This window comes from Periplaneta americana, chromosome 16, assembly GCF_040183065.1.
Source record: "Periplaneta americana isolate PAMFEO1 chromosome 16, P.americana_PAMFEO1_priV1, whole genome shotgun sequence".
Taxonomy (NCBI): domain Eukaryota; kingdom Metazoa; phylum Arthropoda; class Insecta; order Blattodea; family Blattidae; genus Periplaneta; species Periplaneta americana.
This window is the reverse complement of record NC_091132.1, coordinates 149941440-149956099: the sequence shown is the minus strand read 5'-3', so window position 1 is coordinate 149956099 and position 14660 is coordinate 149941440. Positions and strand designations below refer to the sequence as shown.

The following is a 14660-nucleotide window of genomic DNA, read 5'->3' as shown; positions in this document are numbered from 1 at the left end:
TGGCGCATCTCAGTCTCTGTAAAGTTTCTTCATAATGCTGTGAATTGATTATGGTCCCATGCTCGAGAAATTCAACAAACAGAGGAACTCTAGAATCGAAGAAGAATGTCAAAATGACTTTAGCGGAAATTGTGTATATTGCTTTGGACTTTTTCGGTGAGGAAAATCCTTGTTTTTTCATTGTTGGCTCTGCCGTTTGCTCTCTGGTTCAAATGGTCACACCACGATTCATGCCCAGTGACAATATAGGACAGAAATGCATACTATTCCTCCTGGTATCGTTGCAAGTGATCCAGTGAAGCAGCCATTCTGTTTGTTTTTTGTTCTTCCGTCAACTGATGTGGAACCCATTGCGCGCAGATTTTTCTGTAGCCTAATGCAGGTGCTTCATCGCAATGACGTCTACAAAACCGTGACTTATTCCCACCAAACGACGAAGTTCTCCCACAGTCATCCGTCGATTTACCCGTATAAGACCATCAACTTCAATAACAGCAGGAGTGATGGCATGATGAGCCTGTCCTGGGTGAGCATCATCTTGCAGTGACACGTGACTCTCTCGAAATCTCTTGTGCTATTCCAGTACATGCGAACATGAATGCTGTGTTCGGCATAAACAACAGACATGGAACGATGGATTTCTCGTCCCACTCCTTCTGCAGTCAAAAATTGCACTACACCTCGCTGTTCTTCTCTGCCTGCTTCCATTAATGATGTTGGGTGAACACACGTATCTCTAACCTAACTTCCAGCACAATAAACGAACGACTAGTGTGTAAGGAGAGGTTGTTACTGTGCTTTCGCGAGTCAACACCAGATTTCAGTTCAGCAATCAAATTCCAGTGGTATCAATTTTCCCACTGTGAGATACATGCATGGTGAACCATTTTCATTTGACTGTCCCTCATACATCACATTTTATTGGCTGATATTCAAAACATCCTAATGAAGAAGGTTACATTTGTTTTATTTCTGAAAGCATGAAAATCAAGAAGTATCTGAACATTTAAATTAAGAAAACATAATCTTTGAATGGAACATTTCGTTAAATGAAACAACACTTCAAATTATTATCAATGTTATTAAACATCCTTCTTGTTAAACTCATTTTATTGGTAATGAAAATATATGTGATTACATGCAAAGCACAGAGATTTTATGGTGCATTTGAAATGTCTTCAAATGCAGACATAACCTGTCTCAGTCACAGTATTTAATAATATAAACTGCATGTTCACTTTACATACATAAAATTGTTACAATAGTGTGTATTAAGTCATGCTTAATTGCAGACAAATGGATGCAAATTCTATCATTCCACATCCAACGACCATATCACCAAATATCAAGGATAATGCAAACAAAATTCGTGCTGAAGAAATGAAATAGTCAATGGAAAAATCACCATTTGGTTTTAGAATTAACAATTTTTGTTCAGTCTGAACTAGACTTTTTTTTTTTTTTTTTTTTTTTTACTTTCGTTCTCTAACATTACGAATACAATACTGTTACAAAATATTTGCGCGGAATTTATACAATATATAATATGTTGACAATTTATATCGATGGTTGATAAGAAGGCTGTTCTGGTTCCAGTATCGATAGCTGCACATGCACAGAGCTAGTTTCCGACCATTTCTGGTAGTTCTTCTGTTTGTGAGTGTCACATGTTGTAGCAAATGCTTTATATTTGTAGTCAGAAAACAAATAACTGTCGAATTTTCGTTAGGGGTTCCATAAAATATCTGCATTTCATGATAAACTCAGAAGACTCTGTGTACATTCAAGAATGCAAATAAAGTATGGTGTACGTTGTGTAACTCAATGTCAATGGTGGGAGAGCAGATATCAATGACCATATCAGCAAGAAGAAACATAAAGAAGCAACATTACCATCCTGCTCGAAAAAAAATGACGTCTTTTTTCAAGCCAACTTTCGCAAGTAAAAAGAACTGAAACTTGCAGCAGAGGAAGGCACATTGATTTACCACACCATCAGACATAGCCATAGTTTTCGTTCCATGGACTGTACTTCTTTAATTGTTAGGAAGGTTTTCGATAAAAGCAAATTTACTTGCAGTCATACCAAATGTGAAGAGATTTTAGTGGATGTATTGGCTCCTTTTGCTATGAAAGCAGTTGTGAAAGAGCTGGATTCATTTGTGTAATAATTGATTCCTCCATCCATAAACATTTTAAAATTGTGCCTATACTTATGAGTAGACTTCGTGGAATTGCCATGAGAATCGCAAGGTTTACTGTGCATGCGGTATAGACTGTAAGAGAAGGGGCCGTGCAACGGATGGAATATGCCTCTGATCTAAACACTGAGCAGTATACTGCGGTTACAATAAAACCTGTTCCCCGCATTCAAGAAATATAATGAAGGATCATTGAAGTAGGAAATGTCTAAACATGTAAATACACAATTATTTTATAGTGAGATATATTAACTCTCAAAATTTAATGTAAGATACATCATCCTTGAATATGTGCATTGCAGTGAAGAGTTACGTACATTTTGAGCGACTGCAAAGTAACCCCCTTCGATGGTCTCTTAAACAGTTTTTATTTTGGGAAAATGTACGTTCAACATCACACGATGTAATACATACATATTTGAAGAACGGAAAATCACTACGTTTTAGTACACCAACTTCAGATGTCTTGTCGTGACCTGGTAGTACATCATTTATAGTACGAAGTTGTGAATAGGCAAAATTTTTAGCAATAATGTTTCTCAACTTAGATTTCATTTTTTCTGAAATTAGTTAATTGTTATTTTGGATAACAGTTTGTGATACTTTATTCACTATATTAAGGGCTTCTGAGAGTTGTAGTTTAGACGATTCTAACAGGATGATGCTTTTGGGCACGATTTTAAAATTAGAATCAATGAACAGAATATCTTCCAATAGCTGTTCAGAAGGCAATGATTTTACAGCTGCAACAGCGGAACTGTCTGTGCTATCCAATGCATCAATTACATCCATTATTTTGCATAATAATGAACAGCATCCAACCACGCTCCCCAACGGATCAAGATTGGCTGCGGGGGTTAGGATATTCCAGGGGCAATTATTTGGAACAGCAACTCTCTCATTGTAGTATGTTTGATTTAATTCTTGTCTGCACTGAACAAATGTTAAGCTTTGACTATTCCAACCACAGTAATGCAAAAACAAGTGCTTTCATAGATATGCATTAGCTGTAGCTGCTCTATCTATTTGGACCAGTCACAACTCTTAACATGAACTGCTTATACTATGAGACCAGGCAGTCGCTCACCTCCTCTATACTACCGTACATCGGCAACCTGATGGCATGCTGCGTGTGGCAATTTAACGAAGTCTACTTATGAGGTATTTTGTTCCTAGCCTGAGTATTGGAATTAACATAATTGAATTTTAGTAATCTTGTAAATGAGACTGCTGAAAATCGGGTAGCATACATCACTGAAATTCTGACCAAATATAGTTTGCTGGGCAAAGTGATTGCATTAAGTGCTGATAACACCAATATTCATTTTGCAAAGTAGGATCTTTGGGATAAGTTTTGGTGCATACATAATTTGTAATAGTAATCAAACAGCAGCATATTCACTTATAGTAGATTTTGCCTGTGTATAAAATATTTCACTACTTTAATATTAATAATATTTAATATTATCAGAACAGAATCATTGAAAGACTTCAGTTCATTTACAGAGGGAAATGTAGAAAATCGTCTCAGCTAATTCTAAAACAAGGTGAATGAAATTACTGCAAACCAGAAATTATAGGCATGTATGGTGGCCTTAATGCATACATTGACATTAAAAATCTCATATTTCTTCAAAATAAATGGTATATGATATTTTTGCCTCATCTGGAACTCATTTCTTTTAGTTTTCTAAAAGATACAATTTGTACCCATTATCTCAATAGTTTCATAATTATTTGCGCAATTATAATATAGGTACACTATACTTTCTATGCCTTATGCCATTTTCAGTGTCTGTTTTCTTTTATGACACATTTTCCGACATTCTTATCTTTCCAATGCACAAAAAGTAGACTTCCAATTGGGCAGAGAACTCCATTTGGTACCAAATTAAAGCTTAAACATGTCTCATGTTGTAAACTAAAATTATTATTTTTAAGGGATTATACAGATTGTTTAAAAAATACGGGGCATAATTCCAGGTATGTATTTCCAACATGTAAACAATCAAAATAGTTCATTACAACATGTGTCCGGAAATGCTTTATTTCCGAGTTATGGCCTTCACAACATTGAAATTCACTGGAACGTTTTTCTTTCCGCAGGTCGTTGCCATCAAAGGAGACATTAAGAGGGCACTCTGACAGTTCATTCCGAGGTGAAGGTTACATTCAGTGTTGTGTAGGCGTTAGACTGTGTGACATGTATTCAAATCAAGAGATGGCAGAGATACACTTCATGTACGGTAAGGCGGACGGCAATGCTGCGCTGGCTCGTCGTTTGTACCAAGAGAGGTACCCACAGCGACAATGTCCAGATCGGAAGACATTTGTACGTCTCCATTACCGTCTGTGCGAGTATGGAAAATTTAACTCTCCTGGTTTGGGAAGGGGATGACCAAGATCTACAACTCCAGAAGTACAGGAGGAGATTCTGGAGGCAGTGAACATGACTCCTATCAGCACACGAAGGGTAGTGTTGCAAGTCAATGTTCCTCATACGACTGTCTGGAGACTGTTGAAAGAGTATCGATTATATCCTTATCATTTGCAACGTGTACAGGCCCTGTCACCAGCAGATTACCCTGCACGAGTTAGGTTCTGTCAGTGGTTCTTGCAGCAGTGTGGTGTAAATCCGAACTTTCCTGCCTTAGTATTATTTACAGATGAAGCACAATTCACACGAGATGGCATAACAAATTTCCACAATCAGCATGTATGGGCGTATGAAAACCCACGTGCAACTGTTCCATCTCATCACCAGGTGCAGTTCTCCCTCAACATGTGGGCCGGTATCATTGGTGATCGATTAGTTGGACCCCATGTACTTGTAAACAGACTTACGGGGCAGGCATACACAAACTTCCTGGAAAACACCATACCTCATGTTTTAGAAGACACTCCACTGATCAATCGTCAACACATTCACTTCTTGCATGATGGCTCTCCTGCACACTTCAGTCATACGGATCGCCAGTACTTGGATCGAAGGTTTCCTGATCGATGGATAGGTAGAGGTAGCCCAATTGCTTGGCCTCCACGCTCATCTGATCTGAACCCTCTCGATTTCTACTTGTGGGGCCATTTAAAATCATTGGTTTATTCGTCTCCGGTGCCTGATTTGGAATCCCTTCGGAATCGAATTGTGGCATGTTCTGAGGACATACGCAATACTCCTGGAGTTTGGGATCGTGTTCGCAGGTCAATGAGACATCGATGTGAGGTCTGTATTCAAGCAGGAGGTGGACATTTTGAACATCTTCTGTAATGACAACAACCTGCGGAAAGAAAAACGTTCTGGTGAATTTCAATGTTGTGAAGACCATAACTCGGAAATGAAGCATTTCCGGACACATGTTGTAATGAACTATTTTGATTGTCTACATGTGGGAAATACATACCTGAAATTATGCCCCGTATTTTTGGAACACCTTGTATATAAAGGTGATCATTTTGGCGAAAGATGTTTTACCCTGTGTCAAAGTCTAATGGACTTAGGTCGATACTAAGTTTTTTTACATTTTTTTTTTTCAAAAAGACAAGTGTTCTGTGGTTCCCAATTTCTATTTCAAAGTTTTAATTATATAAAGTGCTTAGTTTACTCCCTAGAACCATGTCACCAAAGTTTGACAAACATTAAGAAGAACAATTTGGATTTTTATCCTGAGAATCGATGTATAGCCTACCTTAAAGCATATTTCACGTCTACAGACTGATGGCCTAATGTTCTCAAAAAATTTTTGCGGATCCTACTTCTCTTTTTTGGCTGAAATAATGAAGTTCCTGGTAAGTCAGCTGGATGTTTATCAGGAATCCATTAAAACTCTTCAGTCTGAAAACATTTCTATTAAAGAGGTTTCTTTTTAAATTATTAAGCTGATAACTATATTAGAAAGCCGTAGATCTTGTAACTTTTGTAAAGTGACTGTGAAAGACATATTAACGAAACTGGAGTAAGAGCGCATCATTACATTGTCTCAGTCTTCATCTTCCATCGATGAATTTTCAATGACTTTGTTGAATATCTTCAGAGATGAACATAACATGATGCAGAGTTCAAAGTATTTGACTGAATTACTCTGAAGAAAAGGTATATGCTGAACTAAATTGGAGAAACCATGAAGATTCTTGAAAAAGTACAAAGGACTTCCAGATGAGTTTATTCACCTTGAAGAAGCTGTGAATATGTGTGGAAGGAACTAGAATTCCGAAAAAAAAGTGTAGCTGACAGGTGGATATTTGTTGTAAAGAAGTGTAAAAAAATTTTGTATTTCGGGGAAACGTATTAGTTTTTATTCAATTTATCTTGTGTGTTGCAGGCAGCAATGAAAGTGCCGAAATAATATTTAGTCTTATGGACATTTATTAGAATGATGAAAAAAAGCAGGGCTTCACTTAGCTTAGTTAAATCAGTTTTAATAATGAAATCTCATTTTGATCTTACTTGTGTAGATATTTATAATTGGATGCAGAAACAGACAAAATTGTTGTCAGAATACATATTTCAAGAAGTACAAAACTGAAAATATTAACTGAATTCTTGTCTTGTTTTGATCTAAGTAAATTCATTTTGACTCCATAGTTATTTGTCCTTGTTAACTGCTTTTATAAATTATTAATTTGTATATTGACAGTATATATTTTTTAATTTCACGAAGCTGTCCAGGTTTTTTGTTTCCAAAATCTGATCACCTTGGTGATACGACACCTGACAATTTAACATATTTTCCCTGCTGCAGGTTGTAAACACATCGATCGAAGACAGTTTTCAGACATGCTTGAAAAGACAGAGTCCGATAGTTGGTCGTGATGCTTCAGTTCGGTGTTTTCTTTCATGCGGAGTCAATATATGTGCACTCAGCTTGTTAGATATAGTAGGGTGCAACCTATCGCACATATCATGACTCTCGATTGGTTGTTTTTATTGCAATGCAGACCTCTAGTCTTCTTGTAGAGAGATCATTGTGTTATAAATTCCGTTTTCTTCCCTGTATAGTATCTGATTCGAATTCTTATCCAAGTTAAAAAAAAATGAGAGAATACTATTGGAATCTGCCAGGAGCAACAAAAGTATAAATGGAAGCATTCTTCATAGGTAGTATTAATGTTCCATAAAGTGCTTTGCGTTACATCTTTGTCCTCGAAATTATTTTCGGTTGTACATTAAGGTTAAAAAAGAATGGGCTGGCCAGAAATGTCTCAGTTCCAGAAACAACAGTGCACATGCCCGTCTACTTGAAGCTCCAGTTCACAAGATGACACAATTAAACCACGTAAATATACTGTATTTTATTCTAAAATAAGTTATTAAATAAAACGTAGCGTTGATTCTAGCTGCATCAGGGCCTCTGAAAATTGATAAATACTAAATCTATCGAAACGAGGTACAAAATTTATGGAAACGAAGATGAACGAGAAAGCTACGTAATACGTCGGATTAAAGTATGAGTCATAGGTGACTTGAGCATGAGTCTAAACCAGATAGCATTGCATTGTTTCTTTTTCACGTTAACACTTGTTTGAAACTTGAAAATATATTAATTGAACCATTAAAAGTGTTATAATTAGAAGAGGTTATGTACCGTATGATAGACGGGTCTCCATTTCGACACCGTGGTGTCATCTTCAGTGTCTTTCGAATTACTGCTGCTGCAGCTGATTTAGATTTCTGGCGTTTGCGTTCATCAGTACATTATTCGATATCATAATACAAGACACACAAACAATCACCCCCATCATAAGAGCAACACACCCCCTCCCCTACAAATGACGAACGCAAACGTCGGAAATCTAAATCAGCTGGAGCAGCAGTAATTCGAAGGACACTGAAGATTACACCACATCGGTGTCGAAACAGGACCCGTCTGTTTTAAGGTACATAACATCTTCTAATTATAACACTTTTCAGACTTTGCAGACGGATCACTATCAAAGAATTAACCGGAATAAACATCACAGCATAGCCTTCGAACGCAATGAGTTTACTACTGTGATTCTGGCTTAAAAACTTTACATTTAAACTACCAAGTGTCGGCCCAATCTTTTTGCACCCAATTGTACAATAACGGTTTCATTTAAATCCTTCATGTACGTTACTAAGTCTAGGTTAGTTGGGTTAGATAAGTGTGTGATATTGTACTGGTAGCAAGTTTGATTGTACACTAAGACGAGGCTGTTATTGTCTTGTGTAAAACAGGAGGCAGCTATTGAAAGTTTAAACAACTCGGATCCTATGGCTAAAGAATGTCCAAAGTTTTCACTGGTTCTGAAAAATGTAAGGTAACCTTGACCAAGGGAGGCAAAATATACTGTGACAGTTATGCCCACAATGTTTCCCAATCTGCTATATATGGTATAAATAAAAATTATAAGGTAAAGTGAAATGAAAATGAAACCTAGGTACTGGGTTGAGAGAAAACCTCAACTAGGTCATTTGGGCCAACCAGATTTGAACCCTAGTCCGCTCATTTCACGGTTAGGAATGCTAAGTATTACTCCACAATGGTTACACATTAAAGGTAAGCATCAAGTTGCCAGAAATGAACCGTTCGGTTTTTAGTCCTTGCACTATTATAAATGAAGCATCTACCACTTGGCCATATCACCTCTATTCGCATGACCGAATTCCGTCCAGAATTAGCCTATGCTTAGAGAATTTTATATAGATTGACGTATGGACGGTGACGAAAAGAAAGAATTTCATTACAATTATATTGATTGTAAGGCCTTTATTCGCGATAATATTCAAAGTATACTCGAATTACCGACGCGAAGTTTATTTTCTTAGTCCAGGAGTATAGAGAGATTTACAATATTTCAAATTGGTAATACAGCAATGTGATGTCAAAAAAAATACGCGATGGGATTGCAGAAATAATGAATCGGGCGTTGGTTCGATTCCCGTTTGAGCTGTTTTCCTTGTTCGGTTTTTCCGAGTTTTCTGCAATCGTAAGACGAATGTTATGCAATCTGTGTAGAATCCTATACTTCATCTCGCCAAATATCTGATCACAAATCCCATCAACGCCAAATAACATAGTTGATACAGCATCCTTAAATAACCTGTAGTAAAAATATATATATATTTTATTCTGCCCTTTTTACATATTTTATTGATGTCTTTTGGTTTATTTTGTTTAATGTTTCTTGGTTGTATATTGTATAATATTAATTTAAAAATCTTCCTGTGAATCGTATAAAAATAAACCGAGATGATTATTTACAAAGATGTATCTTTAACGCTGACGTACCTCCGGACTAAATAGGACTTGTTATACTCTTGGTATGCAATAATTAATTAAATGTATATTTGTAGTGAGTATCTTATAGACTGAAGTATATTTTCCTCATAGGATTGCGACTTCCTCTAAGAAGAATGCATCAGAATTCGGCAGTATTGCACATGAAGAGAACGCGAAATTATGTCAAATTCCAAATCATTCAGATACCTCGGAAGAACCTGTGCGGACTCGTGATGGTGAGAAGCACGCAGGCAAGAACCCATTCAAATGCGATATTTGTGGTAAGGTTGTCTCGAAATCGTTTTCTCTAAAACGACATAAACGCTTGCACATAGGTGAGAAACCTTTCAAATGTGTTTGTGCTCAGCGTTTCTCGCAGAAGAGCAGCCTTAAAGACGTGAGCTCAAGCACACAGGCGAGAACCCATTCAAATGCGATATTTGTGGTAAGGTTTTCTCCAAATCGGTTTGCCTAAAAAGATATAAACGCGTGCACACAGGCGAGAAACCTTTCAAATGTGATGTTTATGCTCAGTGTTTCTCGCAGAAGAGCAGCCTTAAACTCCATAAGCTAAAGCATACAGGCCAGACGCCTTTCAAATGCGATGTTTGTAATAAATGTTTCTCGGTATCTCAGCATTTAATATATCATAAACGAATACATTCTGCCGAGAAGCCTTTTAAATGCGATGTTTGTGGAAAGGGTTTCTCACATCCCGGTTGTAGATATTGTGAATTTTATTAGTTACAACAATGTAATTTATTCGTCACAACAATAATTCCTTTCTACAATTCACCTTAAACGCTCTCGTCAACAATTGGATCTCCACTTGACACCGTATTCGTTATAGCACTCCACCGACGACAATGACAATTTACTTGGACTATTACGCACAACAATGAACTGTTAATCTAAACTAATATTTACAAAGCACTATTTACAAATCAGAACTACCAGTTCTCAGTTCACAGTTCTTCTATCTCAGTCACTCGAGTTCACGGTATCTCGAACCACAGACCTTCAGAGACAGTTCACTGTACTCGAACTCGGGTCCCTCCAACTGCGGTCCACTGCACTCGAACTCAGGTCCCTCCAACTGCGGTCCACTGCACTCGAACTCAGGTCTTCGGATGCTGACGCAGATGCGGACGCACACTCGAGTCGAACTCCGGCTGGCTTGCTTGCTCTGGCTTTCTCACTGACTGAATAACTGAAAACTCTGTCTAGTTCGCTGGCGCCTGCTCTTTTATAGCAAAATCATAGTTGCGAGAACCTTCTACAGGTGTGTAGAGAATTATCTCAATATCTCTACATCGACAGACGTCTGGAATAGTCGAGAAGGTCGTTCCACATCCACTGCGTCAAGTAGCAGCTGCGCGCGCAGACTCGTCGCGTGACGTAATACACCCTCTCTCTTCTCTCCACCGCGCGACGTCACTCAATGTTCCGTGGAGCCTGTGCGATCTGCTTTCTTGCGGGACGCTGGTCGTGAGTTCGATTCTCACGTCGCTGTCACATTGCCCCCTCCTTAGGGCTGCTCGTCCCGGGCAGTCCCTTGGTAGACGGCTAATCGGTCCAGATGCACCACCATCATCTTCCCTCGAGGTTGTCGCTGGATCCGGTACACCACGTCGTTGATCCGGGTCACCACGCGGTATGGTCCATCCCAGGCACGCTGCAGCTTTGGTGATTTCCCTTTGGTCCTGGTAGGTCGATACAGCCACACCAGGTCGCCCTCCTGGAATCCTGCAGAGTTGGCCAATCTGTCGTAGCGCACCTTCATCCTGTCGCTGGCCATTTTGAGGTGCTCTCTGGCCAGTTGGTGAACTCCATTCAACTTCTCGGTGAGTTCTGCCACATAGTCAGTTGCTGGCTGGTCGGCGCTGGGTGGCGTGCCAAACAGCAGATCACAGGGCAGGCGCAGCTCTCTCCCGAAGACCATGTTTGCCGGTGTCATCCCTGTTGTATCGTGGACCGAAGCTCTGTAGGCCAAGAGGAACAGTGGGACCCTGGCATCCCAGTCTCGTTGATGGTTGGACACCACCTTCCGCAGATGCTCTTCCAAGGTTTTGATGTAGCGTTCCACCATACCATCGGACTGTGGATGGAGGGGAGTGGTCCTGGTTTTATGCACCCCCAGACGCTCGAACAATTCTCCCATCAGGTTGGATTCGAAGTTGCGCCCCTGATCGCTATGCAATTCCCGGGGCACCCCGAATCGGCAGATGAAGTTGTCAAGCAGCGCGTCGGCCACCGTCGAAGCCTCTTGGTTGGGAATCGCGTACACCTCTGGCCATTTTGTGAAGTAATCCATGGCCACTAGCAGGTAGCGGTTCCCGCGATCCGTGACCGGGAACGGTCCAGCAACGTCGATGGCGATCCTCTCAAAAGGAGCTCCCACGTTGTACTGCTGCATGGCTCCCCTGCTGCGGGTCCTTGGTCCGCGACTGGCTGCACAGGTGTCGCATCTTCGGCACCATTGTTCCGTGTCGGTTCTCTGATGCAACCAATAGAACCTCTGCCTTAACTTGTCCAGCGTCCTGTTGGCTCCCAGGTGGCCTCCAGTCACTCCAGCATGAGTCTCCTCCAGCACTTCCTTCACCTTGCTCCTGGGCAGGACAAGTTGTTCTATGTGGGTCCTTCCATCGGCCGACTCCCAAATCCTCTTCAGGATACCGTCCTTGACAGTGAAGGATTCCCACTGGGCCCAGTAGCTCTTGTAAGTGGTGCTACGGTTGGCGATATCGGCCCATACTGGTCTCTGGCCGGACTCCACATCACGTAGTAGCTGTCCAATGTTTGGGTCCTCCAGCTGCTCCCTCCTTATGGCGGCGTTATCCCATCCTGGGCTCGGCTGGGCGGCAATTGCTCGGACTGCGTGGGCGCCATCCCGCTCTTCTACTTTCAGGCAGTGTTTGCAGCCATCCGGGCACGGACGTCGTGACAGGGCATCAGCGTTGGAATGTTTCTTCCCTTGTCGGTGTTCAGAGGTGAAGTTGTACTCCTGCAGACGTTGAACCCAACGGGCGGTCTGCCCCTCCAGATTCTTGAAGCCCAATAGCCAGGTGAGTGCAGAATGGTCTGTCCTCAGATGGAATTTCTGGCCATACAAATATTTGTGGAAGTGCTTCAGGGCTTCCACAATGGCAAGAAGTTCTCTACGCGTCACACAGTAGTTTCTCTCAGCCTTGGATAGTGTTCGGCTGAAGTAGGCAGTCACCCTCTCTTGCCCGTCCTGTTCCTGAGAGAGTACTCCGCCGATGCCTACGTTGCTAGCGTCCGTGTCGAGCGTGAACTTCCTTCCAGGGATGGGATATCCCAGTACAGGAGCAGTGCAGAGCGCCTCTTTCAGCGACTGGAAGGATGACTCCGCCTCGTCTGTCCACTGGAATTGTCGTTTCTCCTCGGTCAGCTGGGTTAGAGGCTTAGCGATGTTGGCGTACCCAGCTACGAACCTTCTGTAATAAGTACAGAGGCCGAGAAAGCGGCGCAGCTCCTGCTTGTCCCTCGGTCTCGGCCATCCTCTGACGGCTTGTAGCTTCTCCGGGTCCGTGGCCACTCCGTTGGTCCCTACTACGTGTCCCAAGTAGTTGACCTTCTTCTGGAATAGATGACATTTCTTCGGGTTCAACTTCAGCCTGGCTTGTCGCAGTCTCTCGAACACTTTCCTCAGGTTCAACAGCTGCTCGCTGAAAGTCTTGCCCACCACGATGACGTCATCAAGGTACAGCAAACAGGTGTCGTATGTCAGGCCTCTCATTACGGACTCCATTAGTCTCTGGAATGTAGCCGGGGCGTTGCAGAGGCCGAACGGCATAACGGTGAACTGCCATAGTCCTTGGCCTGTAGAGAATGCCGTTTTCTCCTTATCCTCCGGATGTAGCGCCACCTGCCAGTATCCTGACTTGAGATCCAACGTCGAGAACCACTCTGCTCCGGCCAGGGTGTCCAAGGTGTCGTCAATTCGTGGAAGGGGAAAGCAGTCTTTCCTGGTGACGTCATTCAGTCTTCTGTAGTCCACGCAGAAACGCAGGTCCCCATTCTTCTTCTTCACCAGCACCACAGGTGATGACCAAGGGCTGTCGGATTCCTCGATGACCCCTCTTGCCTTCATGCCCTCCAGTTGGCTGTCAATCTCCCTCTGTTTAGCTAGAGGGACGCGTCGAGGAGGTTGTCTGATTGGGCGAGCATTTCCGGTGTCGATGCGGTGCTGAACTTTCTCCGTTCTCCCGTAGTCATTTTCAGACAGACTGAACACGTCCTGAAATTCTGTCAGTAGATCGTGGACTTGTCTTCTTTCTCTTTTGCTTAAATTCGCCGGCAATTCTCGAGCCAGCTCTTTCAGTGATGGGTCTAGATCTGGATGTGGTCGGTGACACTCCTCGTTTTCTGCCAGCGACGTCACAGACACCACCGGCTCGACGCTACCTAGTACAGTTCCACTAGGCACCTCCTTGTCCCGATTGGTGACATTCAGGACCCTCACCGGTACCACCTTCTGATTCGGGAGTAGGGATCTGGCCACATAAACCCCATCTATCGGAGTTGTTTGCGAATCGAGGAGCAGGTTTCTCTTCGGCTGTCCGTCCAGTCTTGCCGTCACCACCATCTCGCAGCCTGCCGGGATTGTCACATGATTCTCCAAGGTGAGTCTGCTTGCAATGGGTTGGTCTTCGACGTCCCTCAGGAACACTTCATCCTGACCAAACCGCAGGATACGGCGCCTGACATCCACCGTTGCATCGAAGATCCGCATGGCGTCGAGTCCCAGGATGACGTCTTCAGTGATGTTGGCGACGAACACCCACATCTCCAGTCTCCTCTTTCCCAATGTCAGATCCAGGAAAACCTCTTTTTGGATGGGCAGGTTCTCGCCTGAGGCAGTACGTAGTTCATACCGGCGCAGCGGTGTCCTCCCAGGTAGTCCACGCACGACTTCCGGTCTGGCGATAGTGAGCGACGCCCCGGTGTCTACCAGTACTCTGCATGGGCGGCCTCTTATCCATCCGTCAGCAATCAGCCCATCGTCGCATCTTCTGTTAACCGTCTTCAAGATCAGCCGAGGGGATGGTGATGACGGCGCCGACGTGCCCCTCATCGCATCGGCCCCTTTTAGTTTTCCTGTTTGTCACCAGATCGGTCACAGTCCCTCCTCAGGTGCCCAGGCTCGCCGCAGGACCAGCAGGTAGGCAATCCTCGTCTTCGTCGCTCGGGTGAT

General features: G+C 42.3%; 2 protein-coding genes across 6 annotated transcripts in view; one reads left to right on the top strand and one right to left on the bottom strand.

The window, feature by feature from the left end:
* Positions 1-14660, top strand: part of LOC138691302 (zinc finger protein 732-like) — a 38990-nt gene that overhangs the window by 16639 nt on the left and 7691 nt on the right. Inside the window, exon 5 of one of the 5 annotated variants that reach the window (XM_069813157.1) lies at positions 9554-10165. The exons of 1 other annotated variant lie outside the window; for it this stretch is intronic. In XM_069813157.1, the coding sequence (XP_069669258.1) occupies positions 9554-9917 (364 nt within the window). In that variant the 3' untranslated portion in view covers positions 9918-10165. Of the gene's footprint in view, positions 1-9553; positions 10166-14660 lie in introns of those variants that run through there. 3 more of the 5 variants (XM_069813154.1, XM_069813156.1, XM_069813155.1) reach the window with 3 other exon arrangements.
* Positions 1451-14660, bottom strand: part of LOC138691301 (zinc finger protein 664-like) — a 124925-nt gene continuing 111715 nt past the window's right edge. Inside the window, exon 5 of the mRNA XM_069813151.1 lies at positions 1451-5479. Within this exon, the coding sequence (XP_069669252.1) occupies positions 5404-5479 (76 nt within the window). The 3' untranslated portion in view covers positions 1451-5403. The remainder of the gene's footprint in view (positions 5480-14660) is intronic.